This window comes from Balaenoptera physalus (assembly GCF_965194825.1).
Source record: "Balaenoptera physalus genome assembly, chromosome: 2".
Lineage (NCBI taxonomy): Eukaryota > Metazoa > Chordata > Mammalia > Artiodactyla > Balaenopteridae > Balaenoptera > Balaenoptera physalus.
The window spans coordinates 103239026-103265468 of NC_138883.1; the positions used below are offsets into that span (position 1 = coordinate 103239026).

Consider the following 26443-nt stretch of genomic DNA (forward strand, 5'->3'; position numbering starts at 1 on the left):
AAAGCTGTCACAAAGAAAGAAAACTACAGGCCAATATCACTGATGAACATAGATGCAAAAATCCTCAACAAAATACTAGCAAACAGAATCCAACAGCACATTAAAAGGATCATACACCATGATCAAGTGGGGTTTATCCCAGGAATGCAAGGATTCTTCAATATATGCAAATCAATCAATGTGATACACCATATTAACAAATTGAAGGAGAAAAACCATATGATCATCTCAATAGATGCAGAGAAAGCTTTCGACAAAATTCAACACCCATTTATGATAAAAGTCCTGCAGAAAGCAGGTATAGAGGGAACTTTCCTCAACATAATAAAGGCCATATGTGACAAACCCACAGCCAACATCGTCCTCAATGGTGAAAAACTGAAACCATTTCCACCAAGATCAGGAACAAGACAAGGTTGCCCACTCTCACCACTATTATTCAACATAGTTTTGGAAGTGTTAGCCACAGCAATCAGAGAAGAAAAAGAAATAAAAGGAATCCAAATCGGAAAAGAAGAAGTAAAGCTGTCACTGTTTGCAGATGACATGATACTCTCCATAGAGAATCCTAAAGATGCTACCAGAAAACTGCTAGAGCTAATCAATGAATTTGGTAAAGTAGCAGGATACAAAATTAATGCACAGAAATCTCTTGCATTCCTATACACTAATGATGAAAAATCTGAAAGTGAAATTATGAAAACACTCCCGTTTACCACTGCAACAAAAAGAATAAAATATCTAGGAATAAACCTACCTAAGGAGACAAAAGACCTGTATGCAGAAAATTATAAGACACTGATGAAAGAAATTAAAGATGATACAAATAGATGGAGAGATATACCATGTTCTTGGATTGGAAGAATCAACATTGTGAAAATGACTCTACTACCCAAAGCAATCTACAGATTCAATGCAATCCCTATCAAACTACCACTGGCATTTTTCACAGAACTAGAACAAAAAATTTCACAATTTGTATGGAAACACAAAAGACCCCAAATAGCCAAAGCAATCTTGAGAACGAAAAATGGAGCTGGAGGAACCAGGCTCCCTGACTTCAGACTATATTACAAAGCTACAGTAATCAAGACAGTTTGGTACTGGCACAAAAACAGAAACATAGATCAATGGAACAGGATAAAAAGCCCAGAGATAAACCCACGCACATATGGTCACCTTATCTTTGATAAGGGAGGCAAGCATATAGAGTGGAGAAAAGACAGCCTCTTCAATAAGTGGTGCTGGGAATATTGGACAGATACATGTAGAAGTATGAAATTAGAACACTCCCTGACACCATACACAAAAATAAACTCAAAATGGATTAAAGACCTAAGTGTAAGGCCAGACACTATCAAACTCTTAGAGGAATACACAGGCAGAACACTCTATGACATAAATCACAGCAAGATCCTTTTTGACCCAGCTCCTAGAGAAATGGAAGTAAAACCACAAATAAACAAATGGGACCTAATGAAACTTCAAAGCTTTTGCACAGCAAAGGAAACCATAAACAAGACCAAAAGACAACCCTCAGAATGGGAGAAAATATTTGCAAATGAAGCAACTGACAAAGGATTAATCTCCAAGATTTACAAGCAGCTCATGCAGCTCAATAACAAAAAAACAAACAACCGAATCCAAAAATGGGCAGAAGACCTAAATAGACATTTCTCCAAAGAAGATATACAGATGGCCAACAGACACATGAAAGAATGCTCAACATCATTAATCGTTAGAGAAATGCAAATCAAAACTGCAATGAGATATCATCTCACACCGGTCAGAATGGCCATCATCAAAAAATCTAGAAACAATAAATGCTGGAGAGGGTGGGGAGAAAAGGGAACACTCTTGCACTGTTGGTGGGAATGTAAATTGATACAGCCACTATGGAGAACAGTATGGAGGTTCCTTAAAAAACTAAAAATAGAACTACCATACGACCCAGCAATCCCACTACTGGGCATATACCCTGAGAAAACCATAATTCAAAAAGAGTCATGTACCAAAATGTTCATTGCAGCTCTATTTACAACAGCCAGGACATGGAAGCAACCTAAGTGTCCATCATCGGATGAATGGATAAAGAAGATGTGGCACATATATACAATGGAATATTACTCAGCCATAAAAAGAAATGAAATGGAGGTATTTGTAGTGAGGTGGATGGAGTCAGAGTGTCATACAGAGTGAAGTAAGTCAGAAAGAGAAAAACAAATACAGTATGCTAACACAAATATATGGAATCTTAGGGGAAAAAAAAGGTCATGAAGAACCTAGTGGCAAGATGGGAATAAAGACACAGCCCTACTAGAGAATGGACTTGAGGATATGGGGAGGGGGAGGGGTAAGATGTGACAGAGTGAGAGAGTCTCATGGACATATATACACTACCAAATGTAAAATAGATAGCTAGTGGGAAGCAGCCGCATAGCACAGGGAGATCAGCTCGGTGCTTTGTGACCACCTAGAGGGGTGGGATAGGGAGGGTGGGAGGGAGGGAGATGCAGGAGGGAAGAGATATGGGAACATACGTATATGTATAATTGATTCACTTTGTTATAAAGCAGAAACTAACACACCATTGTAAAGCAATTATACTCCAATAAAGATGTTTAAAAAAAAAAAAAGAAATGGAAGTGGGAGAGATATTCGTTTAAAAATAACTATTACAACATTTGAAAAGTTTTCTAACATGAATTCAGCAGGAATCCAACAATAATTTAAAAAGTCTCTCAGGAAGCTAAGACTTTTTGATGGAAACTATTGACTTTTCTCTGCCTCAATGCCCTTTCACTTGCGGAATCCACACTTGCTAAGGGTCATCAGATAAAATTGTAACTGGATTTTCTTTTTTTTAAAAACAAACAGTGTTGTTTTTGAATCTTACAATGAGCATCCACTACGCTAGCTAAGACAAAAGAGAAGAGACTCAAATCCCTTGTTCCAGGGAGGATCCTCAGGAAATGAGGAGATATAAACAAAATGTTCTGCCATGAAACTATTGTCCCTCGAGCAGTGCCTGATCCAAATAAATAAATAAATAAATAAATAAGTAAGTAAGTAAGTAAATGAATGAATGAATGAATGAATGAATGTATGTCTTCAGCATTAAGTGGATCAACCAGCAGAGTTGCCAGTGCCCGCCACCCAGCCTCATCTCTCTAGCTCATCAGTGGGCTCGGTTTCCAGCTCATTTCCAGGTCAACCACATCCAACATAGGGAATAATGACTGTGTTGGCAATCTTCCATATCAGTGGTGCTTTAAAATTCTCTCCTCTGGTGCTCTAGGTGCCACTGAGAGGTGTGGAAATGTGGCTGGTCCACCACATCATTATCATCTTCATCATCAATATAGCTTCCACTTATCTGAGTGTCCACCATATGACAAGAACTGTTTCAAACACTCCATGGGAAGCAACTTTTTACAACCTTATGAGGAGATACTATTGTAATCTCCATGTGGCAGATAAAGAAACTGAGGCAGATAGGTTAAGTGCCTTGCCCAAGTTTACACAAGTAGCAAGATGTAGAGCCAGGATTCAAAATGAGGAAATTTGATTCCAGAGCCTGTGTTTCTACCCCCACAGAATTTCTCTTTCTCTTTCTCTACTCCCACTCTAATATGAATGACAATCTGGATGGCAAATAGCTACTTCTCCTGACACTGTTTCCCTCTCTAGCTACTTCTCTCCTTCCCTTTACAGCAAAATTCCTCAAATTCCTCTAACTGTATGACTATAGTTGCTATCTCCGATTTCTCTCCTGCCATTCCTTCTTGAATCCCCTCCAATCAAGGAACTCACCCCACCACTCCACTAAAATTGTTCCGTTAAAGTAAACAATGATCTCTATGTTGATTGATCCAATGGGAATTCTTGGTTTTCATCTTCCTTGATGAGTCAATAGCTAACAAGTTGTTTAGTCCCAGCTCCCAAGACCTCTCTTCATCGGCTGCCAGGGCACCACATTTCCTTACCTCACTGGCCTTTCCTCTTCAGTCCCTAATGCTAGCACCTCCTGATCTCCCTGACATCCCAATATTGGAGTGTCTCTGGGCTCAGTTCCTGGAATTCCTCTCCTATCTATCTACACTCTTCTTGATGATCTCATTCAATTTTACAGGTTTCAATATCTATACTACAGCATTTATATCTCCAACATATTTTTTTCTCCGTTGAACTCAAGGCTCTACTATTAACTGTAATCCAAACTTCATGACTGAAAGTGAGCTCCTGTATGAAGCTCAACAGAAACCCCAATGAAACTTATTTCACCTGCTGCCTTCTCCATCTCACTCATCACCACATCCACTGCCTACCCCCTCATCCAAGCCCTCACCATCTCCTGGCTGTATTAGTGTAATAGCTTATTAATTAGTCTCATACCCTTTTCAGTCTGTTCTCAACATAGCAACCAGAAAGATCCTGTTTAAATATGAGTCAGATCATGTTACTCTTCTGCTCAAAATAATGCAAGTCTCTCATTGCACAGAATGTGGCAGATTATATTCTCCAAAGAGAATTTATTCTGCAATTGTATTTCCTATCCCACATGCTCTTCATATAACATGACTTTAGAGAAATGGGATTTGTTTTCTCTCCCGTGAATCTGGACAGGCTTATGACTACGGCAAAAGTGATAAAAGTAACTTTCAAGGCCAGATGAGCCTTGAGTCTTCCCAGATTCAAAAGTGCGATAAACACTGTGGAAACATCACAGAACACAAACAAGCCATTCTCACTATGCCCTGTCCAAATTCCTGACCCACACATGCATCACAAAATGACTGTTTTATGATACTAAGTTTTCGGGTGGCTTGTTACACAGCAAAGATAACTAGAACATTGGGTAAAACCAAAGTTCTTGTAATAGCTACAAGGTCTCCCATGATCCGGCTTTGTTATGGCTCTGACCTCATCTCCTACACCCTTCCACTTCCACTCCAGGCATCCTGGCCTGCTTGCTATTTTTTAATTACAACAAGCAGGTTCCTGCATCAGAGTCTTTATATTTGTTATTCTCACCGCCTAGAGGTTTCTGCCCCTCCCCCCTGTTATCTTCAGATTTAATCTCTCATCTCCTTCAAGTTTCCCTTTTAGTCTTTCCTGGTGTGACATCCAGGCTCCAGGATGGTGCCAGTGATGGCTGCCTCCTTGCGTCATGCTAGTCCCCTCCCGCAATGAATAAGACTGGGTCATATAACCACCAGGTTATGGCAGAAATGACAGAATGTGGCTTCCAAGGCTAGGTTACAAAAGACACTGTGGCTTACATCTTGCCCTCCTGGGTCACTCACTCTGAGGCAAGCCAGCTGCCCCACTGAGAGGAGACACAAGCAGTTCTATGGAGAGGCCCACATGGTAAGGAACTGAGGTCTCTTGCCAAAGCCAGCAAATAACTGACCCTCCTGCCAATAGCCATGACTGTCAGATATCTTGGAAGCGGATTCTTCAGTCCATTCAAGCCTTCAAATGACTGCAGCACAGCTGACATCTTTACTGCAACCTCATTAAAGATTCCAACCCAGAACCTCCCAGCTAAGCTGCTAGTGAATTCATGACTCACAAAAACGGTGAAATAACAAATGTTTGTTGTTTTAAGCCACTAAATTCTGGGATAAATTGTTACTCAGAAAAAGATAACTAAAACAGCTCTGGCTACCCTATTTAACAGTGTAACCTCTCTCTTCCCAATGTTCTCTATCCCCCTTACCTGCTGTATTTTCTCCACTGTACTTATTACCATCTAATAAACTACATATTTTACTTACTTAATTACTGACTCCCCTCCTACCCCTCACTGTAATGTTAAGCTCTAAGAGGATACACATTTTTGTCTCTTTTATTCACTGCACATCTCCAGTACCAGGCATATAGCCAGAACTCAATAAATATGTGTGAAAAGGATAAATCTCACATGCCACTCTGTGATCAATTAGTTATGGCTACCTGAAGCACCATGTTAATAAAAGGATTGTCTGAGCTTAGTAGGAAGAAGGCTGCAATCAATTAGTGATGACTACTGTGGGTGTGAATAGTAGTAGTAGCATCATGTTTGCAATGTATTTGCCTTCCCTGCTCTATCCCTGCATCTTTTTTTTCAGGCACAATTCACACCCAGTTAGCCTGTACCAATGATAACAAAGTTTATGTTTTGTCAAGGGCTTCAGATAAAGCAAACTGCTCTACAATTTAACATTCATAACATTAGGAAAAATATTTCTCTCCTAAGTCTCAATACAAATGCCAAGATTCAGTTTGCCTGCTGGCTCCTGATTATTTCCTGGGAAGGCAAAGAATAACCTGTTACCATTATCTTTGAACAAACTCTACATAAAACATAGACTATAAACATTAAGAAATGAAAACTATATGACCTACTGTGGGGGAATTTTGAACTTGAAAACTGTCCAACAATGGAATTCAGAGTTTATGTAGGAGTTTGAGAGTAATTTTCAAAATGGGTAAAATATTTATGCAGCGCATGAGAATACCACCAGCTCTGTTATGAATCTGAGGACGGAATGCAACCTTCGTGAAAACCAAATCTGCAACATTGCTCATGGACCTAGTGATCCTCTTTGAAAACATTACTCTCCTTTATTCATTCAAAAATATTTTCCAACCTCTTACTGTGTTCTTGATATTGCTTTAGGTAAAGGGAATTAAGCAGACAGAGTCCCTGCCTCAAACACTTTACATTCTCTTCCTCAAGTAGCATAATTTTCTGGCTGGCTCTGCTCACCCCAGTTAGAGAGTCAGAACTCAACTGTCTAAGAGATTTCTATGTTTAGCATCAGTTCTTTGTTCCTTATCACATGGGATGCAAGACATTAATGTGAGAGGACCCATGAAGTTTTACTCAGCCTGTCCATTTTTAATTAGTTGTCCTCAGATACAGAACCTTTTTTCTTTCATGAAACAAGAGGCAGAATTTGAGTTCCATCTTCTAAGTCCAAGTATCACTTTCACAGGATTCTGGGTATTTTTAAGGTAATGACTGTCCAGGTTCCTCCTGGGGAGACTAGAGAAGTCTGGTGTGGGAAAGGTACCCAGAAGCATAGTGGGCACTAGGTCTGGTCAAGACCCATCAGTCGGACTGAACCTTGTAAGAATCACAGGCATGTGAAGCAGGTCTGGGTAGGGGTGTGGGTAACGCAATGGGTTCAGTTTTCAATTTATTGGCCGTAAGATAACCTTGTAAAATCCAAGATTACAGGCCTGTTAGGTAGTGAGAAATATGGCCAATCAATCAGTCATTCAGCAGTCCATCATTGTATTGGTGACAACTGACGTGCCCGGACTACAGAACAAGATAAAGGGGGCTGAGGATGGTGTTCTAGGGCACGTCAACATTTCACATACATGATCTCATTTGACCCTCACCATAACCACTGTGGTAGATACAATGGAGATTTTTTTAATCTTATTTTATAGATAAGAAGCTCTGAGAGATTGGGTTTTGCTCAAGATCTCATGGAGCAAAGTCAAGAATAGGCCTTGTGGGGCACCTTCTGCAACACCACTACTCTGTGACATGGCCTTCCAGAGAGAAATAATGTATCAGTATTATTCAAATTCTGTTGTTTCTGCATTTTTGATGATCACTCTGGCCATTCCCTCCTTATCTATGGGAAAGGAAGAAAGGTTGCAACAATTGGATTTCCTATATATGCTGCAGATGGAACATAGGACTAGAGTCTAAGCATCTTAGATGACTCCCATCACCCTGCCTGCGGCTGACTGCCTTCCATCTCCAAACACATCTCTTTTTTTCCCCACTAAAATCTGAGCCAAAGAAATGTAGCTGAAACTCTGATAATTTTAACATTTTTTGTAACAGTAGTTTAGACAAAGATGAACAGATTTAAGCAAAACAAGCTAAAAGTAATTTCTTCTTTGCAAATGCCAAGCTTCACCTTCGTGTGCCTTGAAATTCCTTGGCAACACACTTAATTCTGGGGAATCTGAGTTTATTAGAGGAATGTTAGGAGGAAGCAGGCCACCTACCCTCCCAGCCCAGTGTTAGATTTAGCCATGAGTGTGCCTGCACTGATTTGCTTGAGGTGCTACAACTATGAGACACAGTGATGGTTTGAATCTCTCCCTTGTCTACCTGGAGGGAGGAGTAGGGTGTTTGCTTGGCTCTGTTTTAGAGCAACAACCAGTCAGTGGAGAAGCAGATCTTGAGTTACGGTGCTTTTTGAGAAGAATAGCATGAGCTTATCCCATCCTCCCAATATCTGCTAACAAATCTCCAGGAGCATCAAGGGAACAAGATTAGCCTTGGAATGTCCAGTGGGCTGGGTTTTCTTGACCAGGCATTACCCATGGGAGTGTGATTTTAAAAGAAATGTACCTCATGAGCAGAGTAATAAGAACTGCCCCTACCATTATATCAAGCAATTTATCTGGGCACCCTGCTCGGAATGTTACTACACTATCTCATTTAACATTTGCATTACACTAGTAGGAGGTATCATTTCCTCCATTTTACAGATGAAAAAACTGAGTCTCCGAGATATCGTATAACTTGCTAAGGATCACAAAGCTGGTAGGAGGTGGGGGAACGAGTGTCTGACTCCAATACCCAAAGTATGACACCACCTCTACCCAGGCAGGGACTTTGTCCCTAGGCCCGCAGCCTTTCGGTAGGGAGTTTATTTCAAATCTACCTGGCTGCTTTCTGGGTCACCCTTCCCTCCTGGATGGGGCTTACACAGCCCCTGATTACACAGCGGTGCAGTGAGGTTGGAGGGCTAGAAAATATGGAGGCAGGCTTGCCAGATTCAGCAAATAAATATACAAGATGCTCAATTAGGTTTGAATTTCAGGTAAGCAACAATTTCTTTGTGTAAGTATGTCTCAAATATTGCATGGGACATACTTATACTAAAATTCTTGTGTGATTCATTTGAAATTCAAGTTTAACTGGGTGTCCTCTATTGCGTCTGGAAGCGCCAGATGGGAGGGGGCCATTCCAGCCTTCAACCAGCACAGTGCTGGGCTCTGCTCTCCTTCCCAGGTTGGTTCTTCAGGCAAATTTCCCTTTCCCAAACTTCCCAAATTTCCAGAGACTCAGCCCCACTTTCCTCTCTTTTTACTGGTGCCCCTGCCCAATCCAAAGGAAAAGTTACCTAGAGTCCTCATGGTTCCCAGCTTCCTTTTGCTGGTCCTCAAAATAAACATGCATGCTCTCGCCTTCCTTTTTATGGGAGTTTCATCTAATCACTACAAGAACATGGAGAGCAGTGGTAACAGGAGTAATAAGCATGGAGAAATCACAAAGCTCCCAAAATGATTACAAAGATCTCTTGGTGTTTATTCCCTCCTTTCTTGGCAGCAACCCTCACCAACTCCACCCCTCTTTCTTACCTGGTTCTAAAGTCTCCTCAGAGTGGTGCTGGAAATCCCTCAGCCCCACAGCCTCCAGGCTGTGTCCTTTCATTTGAAGCATGAGGCTCATTCATCAATCAGCTCCCTCCTCCAGTGCTTAACCTAAAAAGTGCCAAATTCCTCCTGTGTCCCACATCACTGCATTGAATGAAACTGTAGCCAGAGGACAGAGGCACCTATTGCACTTACTTGTCTTCATGCCTGAGCATCAGCTGTCTCAGAAAACAAACTTCTTTCTCTACCTTGTTGAGTCCTTCTCTTTAAATCCGGGGCAACTGCAAATATCTTCTGCCTTTAAAGCCCTCATTCTCTATGCACCGTCACATGAGCCTGAGATTCCCCGCACAGCCAGTACTACAACTGTTCCACTTCTGTTGATTTCTACTGCTCAGGCTCCTCACATTGCTGCCCAGCTATCATCACCGGGCAGCCCACTGGCTGATTCTGGACCACAGATTTGGGGGTGAGGTGTCAGGGGAAGACTGTACAATGTATTAAAAAATTAGCTGACATTAAATTTTTCTCATTCTCATGCTTTGGGTTTCTCTTTAAAAATCAAAAGACTCAGTGCCACCAGGCTCTCATTCCTGCACATTCCATGGTGCCTGCACAGCCTAGTTCCCCACCTCCCTCTTCTAGTTTCCTGCCAGGGCCCTGTCAGGATGACAGCCCATCCCTCAGTGGAGAATTACAGGCCTTCCTACACGAAAGGCAGACTATGAATGGACTCCTGTTAAACACATTATATAAGAGGTTGAGAACCAGGCAGATTATAGTATTTTTTTTAAATGAGTAGTTAAAACAGTTCTACAGGAAGTCATTTACTTTTGCTTATAACTGTATATGCTAATTTGAGGAATACTGAAATATATGCATATGGTTATGTTGATGGTTCTTACAGGTTTAGAATTGATTTAATTTAGTACTATAAACTACATAGACATTGTAAAATTGTGTCTCATTAAATTAAAAGGAAAAGTTTATTGTTAAATAACTGTAAATCTGCGCATTGAATTTACCTCGAAGTACTTTTAATGTGGTTGCAAATGGACCTACAATCTACCGAATCCTACAGAATCCAGTGTCTCTTCACTTTTGCCAATAGATGAGTAACAGGCAAAAAACATGGACAAACGAACAGAATGTGGAACTTTATTCTCGGTCTGCTAAGACTCAGAAGAAAGGAACATGTTTACTAGCATCTAGATTAAAACACCACAAGTAAAGTTGATATTGGATCTCTTCAATACTCCCAGAAGCAGAAAAACATCTTGTGTTGACTTTTGAGAAAAGTATTGCTTGTCCTCAGAGTTCAGGAGCTGAATCAAAATCTGATACTGTTGATCATTTTACCTAAAAAGTTATCCTATTGAACAATTTAAGAAATAAATTTTCTTTCACACATTTGACAACCACTTTGGGAAATAAGGCTCCCTAATATATTTATCACAGAAAGATATGCAAAATATTAACATGTCCATCAAGTAATTATTATATTCATCACATTATAAAGTACATCTTAATGCAGAAAAATTTTTCTTTCTTCTTATTTTTGTCAGAAAAATCAGAGAACTTTCCCCACTTAACCAAATTTGGTCCACATAATTAGAAGGAAAGCACAGAACTATGGAGTCACAGATTTTAAAATTTCAAGGTACCTTGGTGCCATGGGGGATGCATTTTAATCTTTTTACATCATCAGAGTTAATTGGAGGAAATGCAGAACAATACTGGCTCACAGAGAGGGAGCTGGAAGCGGGTTGCACCTGGGCAGAACATATGTCTAAATTTTGTCTGAATTTTGCACATGAAGAAACTGAGACCAAAGAGGGGAAATGATCAGGACAGTCTCATGGCTGGTGAGTAGAAGAATGAGCAGGAGCCCGGGGCAGGGTCTCCTGGTTTAGTATTATTTCCAGCATTGCCTCCTTAGAAAGTGCATGATGACAGTGAGGGTCCTCTATACAAGAAGTCAGGAGGGTGTACTGTACACTTTAAAAGATTTTCATTAAAATGATGAAATACACAGTGCTTTTACTTAAAGAAAGAAAAATATGTCCATATATATGACTAGAAGAATATATACCCTGATGCTAACTGTGGTCAATATTAACACTAGAATATAAGCTCCACCAGAGCAGAGAGTTTTGTCTTTTTCCTCACTGCTGTCTCCATGGCACCTACAACAATTTGGGGCATAGGAGATGTTTGACAACTAGGGTGGCCATCTCTGCTGATTAGCCTAGGACAGCCCCATTTATGCCTACTGTCTTGGGGGCTGAGTTTTTAGTGCTCCTTTCCAAAGTGTCACCCTAAATATTACTAAATATATAAATATATGTTAGAATAAGTAATTTATGAAGAATGGGATTATGGATTTGTTTTCATTTTCTTCTTTTGGTTTATCTGTATTTTCTAAATTTTGTATAGTGAACATGTATATTTGTGTAATAGGAAAAAAATACATTTTTTAATTAAAAAAAACTTGGCTCCATCAAATCAGCTGCACTTGTTCAAATATTCAATTATATGACTCATTTCATTTCCTGATAATAGTGTAAATATTGTAATAAGCCTCCCGAATAGAATAAAAACACACACATATGATTTACATATACAATGTTAAAATACTCTGGAACACTAGAGCAAAACTGAAAACTACAATTTTTTAAAATTCAGATCACAGCAGAGTATGGTTTTCAAATTAAGCCACTTCTATTTTAAACTATTTGGTAACTGGGCCTCTGTAACTGATAAGTAAAGAGGTTCTTTAAATAATTTTTTTTTTAAAATAAATTTATTTATTTATTTATTTTTGGCTGTGTTGGGTCTTCGTTTCTGTGCGAGGGCTTTCTCCAGTTGCGGCGAGCGGGGGCCACTCTTCATCGCGGTGTGCGGGCCTCTCACTGTCGCGGCCTCTCTTGTTGCGGAGCACAGGCTCCAGATGCGCAGGCTCAGTAGTGTGGCTCACGGGCTTAGTTGCTCCGCGGCATGTGGGATCTTCCCAGACCAGGGCTCGAACCCGTGTCCCCTGCATTGGCAGGCAGATTCTCAACCACTGCGCCACCAGGGAAGCCCTAAATGTGTTAATTTGTTTACGTTCTGAAAAATAATTTTTTGTTAATTTTTCTCCAGGGGTGTTTTGTCTCTATACTGTATTAAGAATGCCCACTTATCTCCATTTGCATGAAAAGGTGGGCATTTGTATACAGGATTGGCCAAAAGTTTCCTTTGGTTTTTAAGCAAAAATAAAAGACACGTTTTTCATTTTCACCAAGAACTGTACTGAATCATGTATTCACCATTTTGTTCTACTACCTTCTGCCATTTTTCAGGCAACTTCATAATTCCATCTTCCCAACACTTTTTGTCTTTTTGAGCAAAGAACTGTTCCAGGTGCCTTTTACAGTTTTCCAGGGAATTGAAATTTTTTCCATTAACAGAATTTTGTAAGGACTGAAATAAATGGAGATCCGAAGGTGCAATGTCTGGTGAATACGGTGGATGAATGAGAACTTCCCAGCCAAGCTGTAACAGTTTTTGCCTAGTCATCAAAGAAACATGCGGTCTTGTGTTATCCTGATGGAAGATTATGCATTTTCTGTTGACTAATTCTGGATGCTTTTCATCGAGTGCTGCTTTCAGTTGGTCTAATTGGGAACAGTACTTGTTGGAATTAATCGTTTGGTTTTCCGGAAGGAGCTCGTAATACAGGACTCCCTTCCAGTCCCACCATATACACAATATCACCTTCTTTGGATGAAGACCAGCCTTTGGTGTGGTGGGTGGTGGTGGTTCATTTTGCTTGCCCCATGGTCTCTTCCATTTCACACTATTGTACAGTATCCGCTTTTCATCACCCATCACAATTTGTTTTAAAAATGGAACGTTTTTGTTATGTTTCAGTAGAGAATCGCATGTGGAAATACGGTCAAGAAGGTTTTTTTCGCTTAATTTATGTGGAACCCAAACATCAAAGCGATTCACATAACCAAGCTGGTGCCAATGATTTTCAATGCTTGATTTGGGTATTTTGAGTATGTTGGCTATCTCCAGCGTGGTATAACGTTGATTGTTCTTAATGTCTCAATTTGATCGCTATCAACTTCAACTGATCTATCCAACTGTGGAGCATCGTCCAGCAAGAAATCTCCAGCATGAAACTTCGCAAACCACTTTTGACACGTTCAGTCAGTCACAGCACCTTCTCCATATGCTGCACAAATCTCTTTTTTTGCGTTTCAACCTTTCTTGAAATAATAAAGTATAATATGCTGAAAATGTTGCTTTTTTTCCTTCCATCTTCAATATTAAAATGGCTACACAAAAATTCACCAATTTTGGTACTTTTTTAAAAATGCACACTGATACGACAGCTGTTACAATACAATCTAACAAAATTGTTTCGAATGAAGTTAAAGACAACTAAACGCTATCAGAACCATCTTATGGAAAAAACCAAACAAACCCAATATAAAAATGTACTGAATGGTTTTAAGAAAACCATGTTAACTTTTTCTTATTCTATTCAACTGAGGAAATAAAGATTTTTTTTTAAACAATAAACTTTATTGCAGAAATACACTTTAAAATTTGGGTGGGGAGTAGAAGAGAAAAAAGGGATGGTGAATGCTGAAGAAAATAAAAGAGGAAAAGAAGAGCCCACTCCACCCCTTTCAAACAGAGAAACTAAATGTAATGGGAGAGTGGGAACTGCAGGTCTTCCCATAGCAAGAAAGACACCTTTGAGCACTGATGCCCACAGCCCTCTTTCCTTCCTGACACGCCCACCTCCTGGCTTCCAGGGTACTGTATTCTTTGACTCTCCAACTCTTCACACTTGGCTTCTGTCCATTTCACCAACCCTGGGGCTCAGTCCTTAGTACTCTGCTGTGGTTTCCTTCAAAGGCTCCTCCCTCACCGTGATGTTGGCCTCCCACTATATCAAGAAATTTCCATCTCATCCAACAACACCCTAAGAGTGCCACATGTTCAGTGGCTTTCAGATTCCTTTCCTTGAGACACTCTGCCATCCCTGAAATATAAACAAACAAGCACCTACTATGTGCAAATCACCGTGGGAATGCATTTTAATCTTTTTACATCATCAGACTTAATTGGAAGAAATGCAGAACAATATTGGCTCACAGAGAGGGAGCTGGAAGTGGATCCCACCTGGGTAGAGCATATGTGCATGGGACCCATTTACTGCTTTCATCACTTGCCTTTGTGGACGGAGCCACATCTGGATCCCATTACAATTATGAAAGGTGCAGGCTTCATGCTTGCTCTAAAGCCTGGCTCTGATTTCACAACCAGCTTGGAGAAGCAGGAGGCAAGTAAATACTTCCTGTTCCATTTGTAATCAACATGCACTTGACATCAATAAACTAGGATAATTACATTATCATTATCATTACCATCATTATTATTGGACACAATTAAGGAGACATTAATAGAGGTTTCTGCAGGATCCCTTTGGGATAGATGGGACTAACATTGGAATAGAGAGTGAAGGGGGTGCCATTTGTCTCTTTCCTTAGCCAAAGAGATGAGACAGTTCTTTAAATGCTCTCAAAAGACAAGAAGATTTGACCAACAGTATAGTAATCGATTGCTTCCATTGTTTCTTCCATACAAAATGACAAGATCCCTAGGCCTTGAACATTTTCTGAAACCCTAGAACATTAGAGGAGGAGGGGTCTTTAAAGATAGGCAAGTCTAGGCCGCGCACGCGCGGTAACGGTAGCATGGTGGCGTTGGTACCCTTTGTGGTTCCCATGGTGGGTGACAAAACCTTGCTGGTGTGGGAGCTGAGCTCTGGACCCACGGCCGAGGCCTTGCAAGTGAGCCGAGCCAGGGCGGAGGGAGGGGTGGAGGAAGCCACCCCGTGCCCCAGTAACTGGGCGCCCCGCAGTACTGCTTCAGCACCTCATCTGCCTGTGGTCTCCACTGAGAGGAATCTTAGTTCTAGAGCCGACGTGAGCAGTCAGCTCGCCCCCACAGATTTTTGAGAGGTAGTTCCCAACAGACGGCATTGCCTCCTAATGCTTCTCGAAGCTTAGGATTTCAGAGAGAAACTTGTTCCTGAAATGAGACGTGTTTGGAGTTGCAGGCTCACTACAGTTGCCTGTGGCAAAGGGCTGGGGGAATATAAGGGAACGGGCAGTTTGGCTTCCTGGGCGTGAAATTTCCTGCACTTACTTAGCATGGGACCACCCTACAGCATTCTCTGTTCACAGTCTTCTCCCAGTTTGGCCTTCTGTATTCGGTCCAAGTCTTCACAAACGCAGCAGTGGCCGGTCCTGGGTTCTATGCCATCATCAAGTTTTATTCAGCAAGGGATGCCCACAGAGCCCAAAAGGCATGCGACCAGAAGCAGCTTTTTCAGACATCTCCAGTGAAGAATTCTCAATCATAATCCTTTGACAAGAGTTGAAGATTCTTATCTTTTTAAATTGCCAGCATTAAAATATTTAGACATGGGAACAACACAAGTGTCACTTACAACAATTGAAAAGCATCCTCATGATGACCCTTGAATTGGAAAAACTGAGGTGGGTCAAAAAGGATCTTGCTGTGATTCATGTCATAGAGTATTCTGCGTACAAACTGAAGGAGAAGAACCATATGATCATCTCAATAGATGCAGAGAAAGCGTTCGACAAAATTCAACACCCATTTATGATAAAAACCCTGCAGAAAGTAGGCATAGAGGGAACTTTCCTCAACATAATAAAGGCCATATATGACAAACCCACAGCCAACATCGTCCTCAATGGTGAAAAACTGAAACCATTTCCACTAAGATCAGGAACAAGACAAGGTTGCCCACTCTCACCACTATTATTCAACATAGTTTTGGAAGTGTTAGCCACAGCAGTCAGAGAAGAAAAAGAAAAGGAATCCAAATCGGAAAAGAAGAAGTAAAGCTGTCATTGTTTGCAGATGACATGATACTCTCCATAGAGAATCCTAAAGATGCTACCAGAAAACTACTAGAGCTAATCAATGAATTTGGTAAAGTAGCAGGATACAAAATTAATGCACAGAAATCTCTGGCATTCCTATACACTAATGATGAAAAATCTGAAAGTGAAATTAAGAAAACACTCCCATTTACCACTGCAACAAAAAGAATAAAATATCTAGGAATAAACCTACCTAAGGAGACAAAAGACCTGTATGCAGAAAATTATAAGACACTGATGAAAGAAATTAAAGATGATACAAATAGATGGAGAGATATACCATGTTCTTGGATTGGAAGAATCAACATTGTGAAAATGACTCTACTACCCAAAGCAATCTACAGATTCAATGCAATCCCTATCAAACTACCACTGGCATTTTTCACAGAACTAGAACAAAAAATTTCACAATTTGTATGGAAACACAAAAGACCCTGAATAGCCAAAGCAATCCTGAGAACGAAAAATGGAGCTGGAGGAATCGGGCTCCCTGATTTTACTTGCAGTGTTTTAATGGAACCTATCTACACAATTCATAATACACCGGAGAAGAAAGCTGCTAAGCAAACCTAAGGAATTGACGAGATCACACTTTTATCTTTTAGGCATGTCCTTTTAGCCCTCCCAGGGTGACTGATAGCTCCATGAGTATGGAGATCGTATATCTCTCATCACTTCAGCCAATAAGGAAAGAAATCAACAGTAGCATGAGAGTGACTGGAGGTGGGGCAAAAAGGATCTTGCTGTGATTGGAACTGAGGGTTGGGTTGGAACTGTCACCTCCTGCAGGAATGGAGATTAAACTACAACCTCCTGAGGTGCCTCTGGAGGCTGAGTTGGGGTCTCCTGCATGATTGGAGAATGTACAGTCTCCATATTGGATCCTGCAGTAACGGTAAGTTCCACATCCATAGGTTGAATTGTGACTTGAGTCAGGCTTGGCTGTGCAAGTGTCACCTCAGGGTGTTTTGGAGGGGGAGTTGTAGTCTGCTGCAGGGCTGTAGAATGTTCACACTCTGTAGCAGGTTCTGGAGTTGTGGTAAGCTCCCGGTCCAAAGGTTTAATTGTGATACTGGGTGATGTTGGATACTCAGCATGATCCTGATCTGGTGCTGGAACTGTCACCTCGGGATACAATGGAGACTGAGCTACAACTTCCTTAATGAGCTCTGGAGGCTGAGCTTGGGTCCGCTGCATGGCTGGAGAAGGTTCAATCTCCATACTGGATTCCAGAGTTAACATAAGAGGTTCAAAGGTTGAACTGTGACCTCAGTCAAGGTTGGATGCTGAGCCTGAACTTGCTCTGGATTTTGAAGTGTCACCTCGGGGTATGTTGGAGGAACTATAGCCTCCTGCAGGGGTGTGGAATGTTCAGCCTCCATAGTAGGTTCTGGAGTTGTGGTAAGCCCCTGGTCTAAAGGTTGAACTGTGACACTGGGTGATGTTGGAGGCTCAGTGTGATCCTGATCTGGTGTTGGAACTATTGGGTTCTGATATACTGGAGGCTGAGCTACAAAAACCTCCTTAGGTGGTTCTGGAGGCTGGGTTAAGGTCTCCTGCATGGTTGGAGAAGGTTCATCCTCCTTAGTGGGTTCTGGCCTTATGGTCAGTTCAAGGTCCAAAGGTTGAACTGTGATCTCAGTCAAGGTTGGATGCTGAGCCTGAACTTGCTCTGGATTTGGCAATGTCACCTCGGGGTATGTTGGAGGAACTGCAGTCTGCTGCAGGGCTGCGGAATGTTCAGCCTCCGTTGTAGGTTCTGGAGCTGTGGGAAGCCCCTGGTCCAAAGGTTTAACTGTGACACTGGGCAAGTTTGAATGTTGAGCTCGATCCTGTCGCAGTTTTGGAACTGTCATCTCATAATGCACTGGATTTTGTGCTACAACCTCCTTAGGTGGCGCTGGAGGCTGAGATGGGGCCTCCTGCTGGGCTGGAGAAGGCTCTGTCTCTTTAAGGGGTTCCAGAGGTAGGTCTGGTAACTCCTGTTGGACTGGAGAAGATTTCATATTCTCAGGGGGCTGTAGAAGCTGAGGAAGGGTCCCTTGAGGGACTGGAAATAGTTCCACCTTTGCAGGGAGCTCTGATGACTGAGCCTGAAGCTCCTGCTGTGTGGGAGAAGGTACCACCTCCTTAGGGGGCTCAGGAGATACAGCTGAGCCCCCCTGGGGAACTGGAGACTGAGCTGGGGCCTCCGCCTGGACTAAAGAAAGCTCTATCCCTCCAGGGGGATCTGGAGTCTGAGTAGGGTCCTCCTGCTGCACTGGAGGATGTTCAACCTCTTTAGTGGGCTCTAGAGTTTAGGCAACCGCTAGATCCACGGGTTTAACTGTGATATTAGGCAACACTGGATGTTCAACTTCACCTGGACCTAGAGGTGAGAACGTCACTTCATTATGTACTGAAGGTTGAGCTGCACCATCTGTAGAGGCCCCTGGAGGCTGAGTTGGGTGCTGATGCTGGACTGGAGAAGGTCCAACCCGCTCAGTGGGCTTCGGATGCTGAGCTGAGCTCTCCTGCTGGCTTGGAGAAGGTTCAGTTTCCTCAGGAAGCTCTTCGGGTTGAGTTGGGGCTCCCTGCTGAACTGGAGAAGGTTCAACATTTTCAGAGGGGGTTGGATGCTGATTTGAAAACTCTTGCTGGACTGACAAAGGTTCCAACTGCTCAGGGGACACTGTAGACTGAGCTGAGGTTTCTTGTTGGGGTGGAGAAGTTTCAACCTCATTAGTGAACGCTGAAGTTACGATAAGTGCAAGATCCACAGGTTTAACAGTGACATCGGGCCACTGCAGAAGCTGAGCTTGATCCTGACCTAGAGGAGAAACTGTTGTCACGTGATGCTCTGGAGAGAAAACTACAGTCACATTAGAGAGCTCTGGAGACTGAGTTGGAGAGAACTCAGCCTAACCAGGAGACTCTGGATGCTGAGCTGTGGCTTCCTGCTGAGGTGGAGAAGGTACAACCTCAGGAGCCTGTGGATGCTGACCTGGAGTCTCCTGCTGGGTTGTGGCAGGTATAACTTCTTCTCCAGGATGCTCTGGATACTGAGCTGGGGTCTCCTCTTGTACGGAAGGTTTATTATGTGTACCGGCTTCTGGAGATTGGGCTGGCGCATCCTGTTGAACTGACAAAGGTTCAACCTCCTCAGGTGGCTGTGAAGGCAGCGTGGGGGCCTCATGCTGGGTTGTAGAAAATTCTGCATTAGTAAGGGGCACTGAGGGCTGAGCTGAAGGCTTGTGCTGATTTGGAGAAGGTCCCACCTCTGGAGTGGGTTCTTTTGTTATGGTAAGCTCCACATCTGCAGGTTTGACAGCGACACTGGATAAGTTTGAATGCTGAGCATGATGGTGACTTGGAGGTGAAACTGTCATTTCATGAAGCTCTGGAGGTTGAGCTGGCTGTTCCTGTTGAGTTGGAGAAGGTTCCACCTCCCCTGAAGAAGGCTCTGGAGGCTGAGCTCGTTGCTCCTGCAGGGTTGCAGAAGGTTCTATCTCCACTGGAGACAGAGCTGGGATCTCCTGCTGGGTTGGAGAAGATGCTGCCTCATTAGGGGGCTCTGGAGACTGAGCTGAGGCTTCCTCCTGGGTTGCAGAAGTTTTAGCTTCTCCAAAAGACTCTGAAAGCTGAGCTGTGGTCTCCTGCTGGGTTGCTGGCTTCACCTCCTCAGGAGGCTCTGTAGGCTCAGAAGGCTGAGTCGGTTGTTCCTGTTCACTTGGAGAAGGCTCAGCTTCCACAAGAGGCTCTGGAGGCTGACCTGTGGTCTCCTGCTGGGTTGGAGAAGGTTCAACTTCCCCAGGAGGCTCAGAAGGCGGAGCTGGTTGTTCCTGCTCACTTGAAGGCTCAACCTCTCCAGGAGGCTCTGGAGGCTTAGCTGAGGTCTCTTGCTGGGTTGGAGAAGATTCTGTCTCCTCAGGATGCTCAAGAGGTGGAGCCAGGGCCTCCTGCTGAGCTGTAGGAAATTCAGCTTCTGTAGTGGGCTCTGGAGTGATGGTAAGTTCCAAATCCAGAGGCTGAAGTGTAACACTGGGCAAGTTTGAATGAGCATGATGCTGAACGCCAGGTAGAGATGCTACCTCATCACTCACTGGAATTTGAAGTACATACTCAGTAGGGAACCCTGGAGCCTGACTTGGGGCCTCTTGATGGAGTAGAGAAGGTTCAACCTCCTCAGGATGCTCTGGAGGCTGAGATGGGGCCTGCTGCTGGACTGGAGAAGGTTCAACCTCCTCGGGGCTCTCTGGAGGCTGAGATGGGTTCTCCTGCTGGACTGGAGAAGGTTCAACCTCTTTAGTGACCTGTGGAGTTATGGAAAGTGCCAGATCCAGAGGTTTAACAGTGACATTGTACAAGTTTGACTGCTGAGCTTCATTTACCCCATGATGTGCTACTGGTTGAACTACAACCTCCTTAAGTGTCTCCAAAGGCTGGGCTAGGGCCTCCTGAGGACTTGAAGTTTCTAGTTCCTCAGGGGCCTCTGAAGGCTGAGATGGAGCCTCCTGCTGAACTGGAGGTGGTTCTACCTCTTCAGTGGGCTCTGGATGCTGAGCCTGGGCTTCTGCCTGGGGTGAAAAAGATTCAACCTCCTCAGGCGTCTGTGGATGCTGAACAGGGGCCTCTTTCTGGGGTAAAGATTCAGGCTCCTCAGTGAGCTCTAGATAACGAGTTTGGGCCTCCTGCTGGGATGGAGAAATTTCAGCTTCCACAGGGGGGCTCTGGAGGTTCATCTGGGCTCCCCAGAAAATCCGTAGGTAGGCTGTCCTCAGGATAAAAGGTATCCATACTGGGATCTAAATAATCACCCTGCAACTGCTGTTCTAGACCCTGAGTTTTTTTTCAAATTGGCCTGTAGTTTCAACAACTTTGGCAAGCCGTCGATGCTGAACTAGATCTTTCTTCAGGTTTGGGGGTGAAACAATAAACTTCATTGGTTTTGAGCTCTTACTACCTAGAGGTGGAACAAGTATTTCAAATGATTGGTGACCTTCAGCCTGATCTAGACCTATGTTTTTAGTCTTATATTTGCGTTGAGAAGGCAGAACCAAGGTCTGATTCTGATTCCAATCCAGCACTGGAACTTCCTCTGGGAGCTTTTGATGTTGGGTTTGCTTGTTATTCAGATCCTGATGTGGAACACCAAACTGATCTGGCCCTGTAGGCAGCTCTCCAACCAAATCCGTGTACGCGTATGGAACCTCAGTCTCAGTCAACTCCTGATGAGGCGGGGCCAACATCTGGACTGGAGACAAGGACGTCAAGTAATTAAAGCCCCTGGCTTCTGCCAGGGGTGTAAGGGCATGGGGCAATTTGGGAGGGGGGTCTGAGGCATATGAAGACCAAGTCTCGGTCAGCCGCGCGGGGTTGGGGGTCACCTGGACGGGGTCCAGGGCCCACTCCGGAGGCTGAACTGCCTGGATTAGAAGCCACAGTTGTTGCCACGTGAGGAAGAGCCGTGGCAACCAAAGGCGCAGCCGTGACATAACACGCGGCGGCTCCCAGGCGCAGTGACCCAGGCCACTGAGGAGCCGGAGCCACATCCTGCATCCGAGCTGAACTGCTATGCCAGCGCTGATGCTAGGGCTCACGTTAGCAACTGCGCGCCCCTCCCCCACCTAATGTCCCACCCGTTATTTACGACATCTTTAGTTACGCCACCTTTATTAGGTTCACGCAGAGATCCAATCCGCGCCACCAGAGTGGGCCTTTTTCCCAGAGTCCCCAGGGCGCAAGCCATCCTTCCCCTCGCAAAGGCGACAATTACCTCCTGCCGGGCCCTCTTCCCAAGCACTCCCTGCCCTCCCTGGCCCCAAACAATGAGGCGGGATTTGGGCTGCAGACCCGAGTGGCCCCAAACTCCAGCGGCCCAGGGGTGGAGGGGGGTTGGGGAGGATGCAGAGCTTCCCAAGGAAACCACAGGCATTCTGGGAAATTCAAAAGTGCTAGTCCAGTTCTGGCAATCTGAACTCTTCCTCCTCAAAGCTGAAGTCTGAGAGACATTTTTCCTCCCTTTGGCCACACGGCTGATAAGAAAAGTAGCTGATCTGCAAAATGAGCACCAGTTATGGTGGCGGGAGGGGAACACACCTTACAATTATTCTAAAATGTTGTGTATATATGTCCATGCCACTCTCTCACTTTGTCACAGCAGCTCGGTGGTTTGTGACCACCTAGAGGGGTGGGATACGGAGGGTGGGAGGGAGGGAGATGCAAGAGGGAAGAGGTATGGGAACATATGTATACGTATAACTGATTTACTTTGTTATAAAGCAGAAACTAACACACCAGTGTAAAGCAATTATACTCCAATAAAGATGTTAAAAAATAAAAAAAAATAAAAATAAAAATAAAATGTTGCCATTTCCTCCAAAAAAAAAAAAAAAGATAGGCAAGTCTAGCCTTTCTCTCTCTTCCTCTCTTTAATTCATCTTATATTTGCTATCAAGGAAATGGAGGCTAACAAACTTGTCAGCACTTTAGCTTGTGGAACTCAAACTGGAACCCTAGCCCTGGCCTGTCTATTTCCTTAAGAAGGAGAGTTTAACCAGGGCACCTACGCTCTCCAAGTGCAATTTCCTAACCAGGAATTAGGCTTTCTAATGGCTCAAGATTCTTCACTTTGGCCCTTAGGACTTCTATAGTCCGTTATCTAATGTAATATAAATATTTGGAAAATAGCTACTTGGCCTCTCCCCTGAAGACAAAATTGGGAGGAGTGAACTTTACAGCAGATTAGTTCTGCTGTAAACCCTCTGGGTGGTGAGGGTTGTTAGACATTGGCAAGAATTGTGGAGAGATTTTTCTCTTTTTAAAAAATCTCTATATTGGAGATTTATATATAGTTTACTCTTTTTTGGGGGTGGTTTCCTTATCAACAGATGAAGTCCAAGGGAGTAAGGATGGTGGTGGAGAGAGACAAGCAGATTATTTTGGGTTCTCCATTATGTTGTATATCACACCTATGTTCCTGCTGTGTTTCTGGAATTATTCATTTGAACAGTGAGTAAGTCACCTAGGCAATGAAACTATCAGGTACATTCTCACTCACAAATGTGCATGTGTGTACACACACACACACACACACTACCTCCTTTATCTGCATCTTCATTACGTTTTACTCTATCACCAAAAATGTGCAAAGAGAAAAAAACCCACCCACGATCTGTATACTCATAGCAGTCTCAGTGCATGGGTGGGAACCACTGGATGGGATCATCCCTGAATGTATCCATAAGCCCTTGGAGTCTCTGATTAATAAATACTGTTGACCCTGAAATAATTTTAATTATGATCTAAAAAACAAAATATAATTAATAAATAGGTATTTACCCACAGGTACCTCCTAAGTCACTTCAGCATTTTAAAAGAAATACATTATGGGACATATCTTCGCAGCAATCACCAATCATGTCAAAGGGACCCTTTTTAAAGGCAGCGTTTCTGTTCAGAAAAAGGGACAAAGGAGCCAGTCTAGGGTGGCTGTTCCAGAGAACAGGCTGGGCAAATGCAGAGAGAGGTGTCCTCCTCCAAATTTGGCTCTGGCTCATTCCCTTCAATTTGCTCACCTTTCTTGTACGAAATGACCTGATTTTCCTCAACATCTTGATGATTTATTGTAAATAAGGATTATTTATACGAAATCTTCCTGAAGAATTGCAGGATTATGTAATGGCTTCCCAAGAGGCCCAGCTGAGCATTGTAACACCCCTTCCTCCAGTTCAGGGCAGAAACAAGAAAATAAAACCTCATTTAACTGTTTATTCAACCAAAACAAACCTAACTCCAGGGCTTGCCAAGATTTTACAGTGCCAGAGGCAAGGGGGCGAGAAACCAGAAAGGGAAAGGAGGAAAGAGATTCGTAAAATGTGGGCAAGCAGGGGAAGAAAACAGCTCACGCGGCATGAGCTTCCTGCCCCCTCAGACCCTGTTTATGAAATCTGAGCTGCTGCACCCCTGGCACATGGAGCCAGGATACAGACCGGATGGAAAATGAGAAAACTTCAAGCCATTTCCTGACTTCTCCAGTGTGTTCTCACCTTTTACCAGTTGGGCCCCAGACTGGACAGGTGCGAACAACGTTTCCCTCACACTGTGTCCCCATTCCCCAGTCCCTGTTCCTGGGAGTTCAGAGGGGCTGCATGCTGGAAGGGACCTCTAAAGGTCATCCAGTTAATCCTGCTGCCTTCAGACAACACTGCCTCACCGTTAAAGACTGCATACTTTGTTTTGAAATATTCCGCAATCCCTGTTGGTCATCTGTTTCAAGGTTGAACCATTCTATTTCCAAAATGTTTTCTACTTAGAAGTAAGAGAGAAGGGAGAGCTTTATGAAGAACAAACCCTGACTTACATCCTTCCTTCATGCTCTTCTGCTTATTCTCTTTTGCCCTATGTGACAGGCAGGGCAAGTACATTACTTTTATTGCACTGAGATTGGGGGATTAACATGGTTGGTCTGTAACACTGAACCTCTCTGGTTAGGACTCACAGATCACTGATGACTTAGCCCAAGTTCTCTTTACTTCATTACATCCACTGACCTCTAGGAACTTCTTAGGAGAGAATAAGAGTCTCTGTTTAGCTGAGAAGAGAGACTTGCTGAGAGAGAGCAGAGCTTCAAGAACGCTGCCTTCTCTGGAGCTTTATACCTGGAGGGGTGAACTTTAGGAGAAGAGCAAGAGAAGGACAATTGGCTGCTTTCCAGAAGGTGGTGGCTTCCTGGGACTCAGTCTAGAATTGTGAAGAAAAGAGGTGTTTGTCACTTGTGGAGGGAAACGTTTTGTCACCTTGAAGGACTTGTTCCCAGAGATCTTTTCTTAGAGTCATTATTCCAATTCTCAGTGGTGTAATTAAAAAGAACCTTAGCATGGCCATCCAGGAGAGAGGTTAGGAGCATGGATGCTGAAGCCAGGTTCATGGATTTGAAACGTTTCTGTACCTACCAGCCGTGTGAACTTGGGCAAGCTATTCAACCTCTCTATGCTTCAGAGTAAGATGAGAATAATAACAGTGCCTTCTACATAGAGTTGTTCGGGGGATTAAGTTAATTAATACATGTGAAGCCCTTAGATCAGTGCCTAGTACAAAGTAAATGATTTATTTCATGGATGAAGAAGCTGAATACCAGGTCTTGAAATGACTTCTTGAGGTCCCACTATTTTGGACCAGCATGACTGAAACCAGAAACCAGGTCATGTGGCTCTCAGAACAATTCTCTTTCTATGTCATCAAAGTATTGAAAAGCGGATGGAAGGTTAAACTGCAGAAACAGTGAGTGTAGGGAACAAGTTCCAAAATATTAGTTGTGAAGGGATGCAAATTCCCACTGTGGTGAAAAGATGTCCAAGAACCAAGAGAGGCTCTTTATTTATTTAATTTTAAGATAGAAGATACCTGTCTGTGTTGATGGGGTAAGAAGGTGGTGACAGTGAAGAGGGTGAGGTTGGATAAATAGGAGGAAATTTTAAAAAGAGGAAATAATAAAGCAAGAACCTGGAGAAGATAGGAGGATTTGTGGTACACAACTCAGGTGAGGAATTAACCTTGAATGTCAGAAGAACACTGCCTCCTCTGAGACAGAGAGAAAGAGGTGAAGGTGGTGGTGGATTCAGAGAGATTCTAGGTGGAAGTACAGACAGACTACCTGACAGCAGGGGTCAAAGTCACCTGCTGAGCGAGAGGGACAGGGCTTAGTATGAAGTTTGAGGAAGGCAGTAGGAATTGTTAGTGGCCACTGTGGGAGTGGGAAAGAGCATTACTAGGGGATGAGAAGTTTTGCAGAGCAGAGGGGAAGGCAATAAATGAGAAGTGACTTCCAGCCAAGGCCATGGGACTTTTTTTCTAGCATCTCTCAGAAGCTCAGGTTCAGGAACGGGAATCCAGGCCGACTGGGAAAACCCAGAGTTGGAGGTTTGCAGGAAGGTGTGTAGAAGGATGAGGTACAGAAGTTGAAGTTGCTGGTAATAAGGATCTTGACTGGGGGGAGAAAGAAAGAGAGCCAGGAGGAGACCGAATGATGGGGAGAAATGCAGAAATCAAGAAGCCGGATGCCAAGAACAAGTTGAAGAGTTGAAGGC

General features: G+C 43.3%; 1 protein-coding gene across 1 annotated transcript; it reads right to left on the reverse strand.

Annotated features, from left to right (window-relative positions):
* Positions 1–18729: 18729 nt before the first annotated feature.
* Positions 18730–23445, reverse strand: LOC309652622 (uncharacterized protein). The gene is made up of 2 exons (XM_082446705.1): positions 19360–23445; positions 18730–19302 (listed from the first exon to the last, which is right to left on the reverse strand). The coding sequence occupies exons 1-2, from the start codon at positions 21095–21097 to the stop codon at positions 19277–19279; spliced, it is 1764 nt and encodes a 587-aa protein (XP_082302831.1). The 5' UTR covers positions 21098–23445; the 3' UTR covers positions 18730–19276.
* Between the last annotated feature and the right edge of the window lie 2998 nt (positions 23446–26443).

What these genes read in the sequence shown, in the direction of transcription:
- LOC309652622 (XM_082446705.1), bottom strand. Translation starts at nt 21,097, where the DNA reads ATGAACCTCCAGAGCCCCCCTGTGGAAGCTGAAATTTCTCCATCCCAG. An exon ending in AACCCAGCAGGAGACTCCAG is followed by an intron (nt 19,303 to 19,359) that starts GTCAGCATCCAC and finishes AGGAAGCCACAG; the next exon opens with CTCAGCATCCAGAGTCTCCT.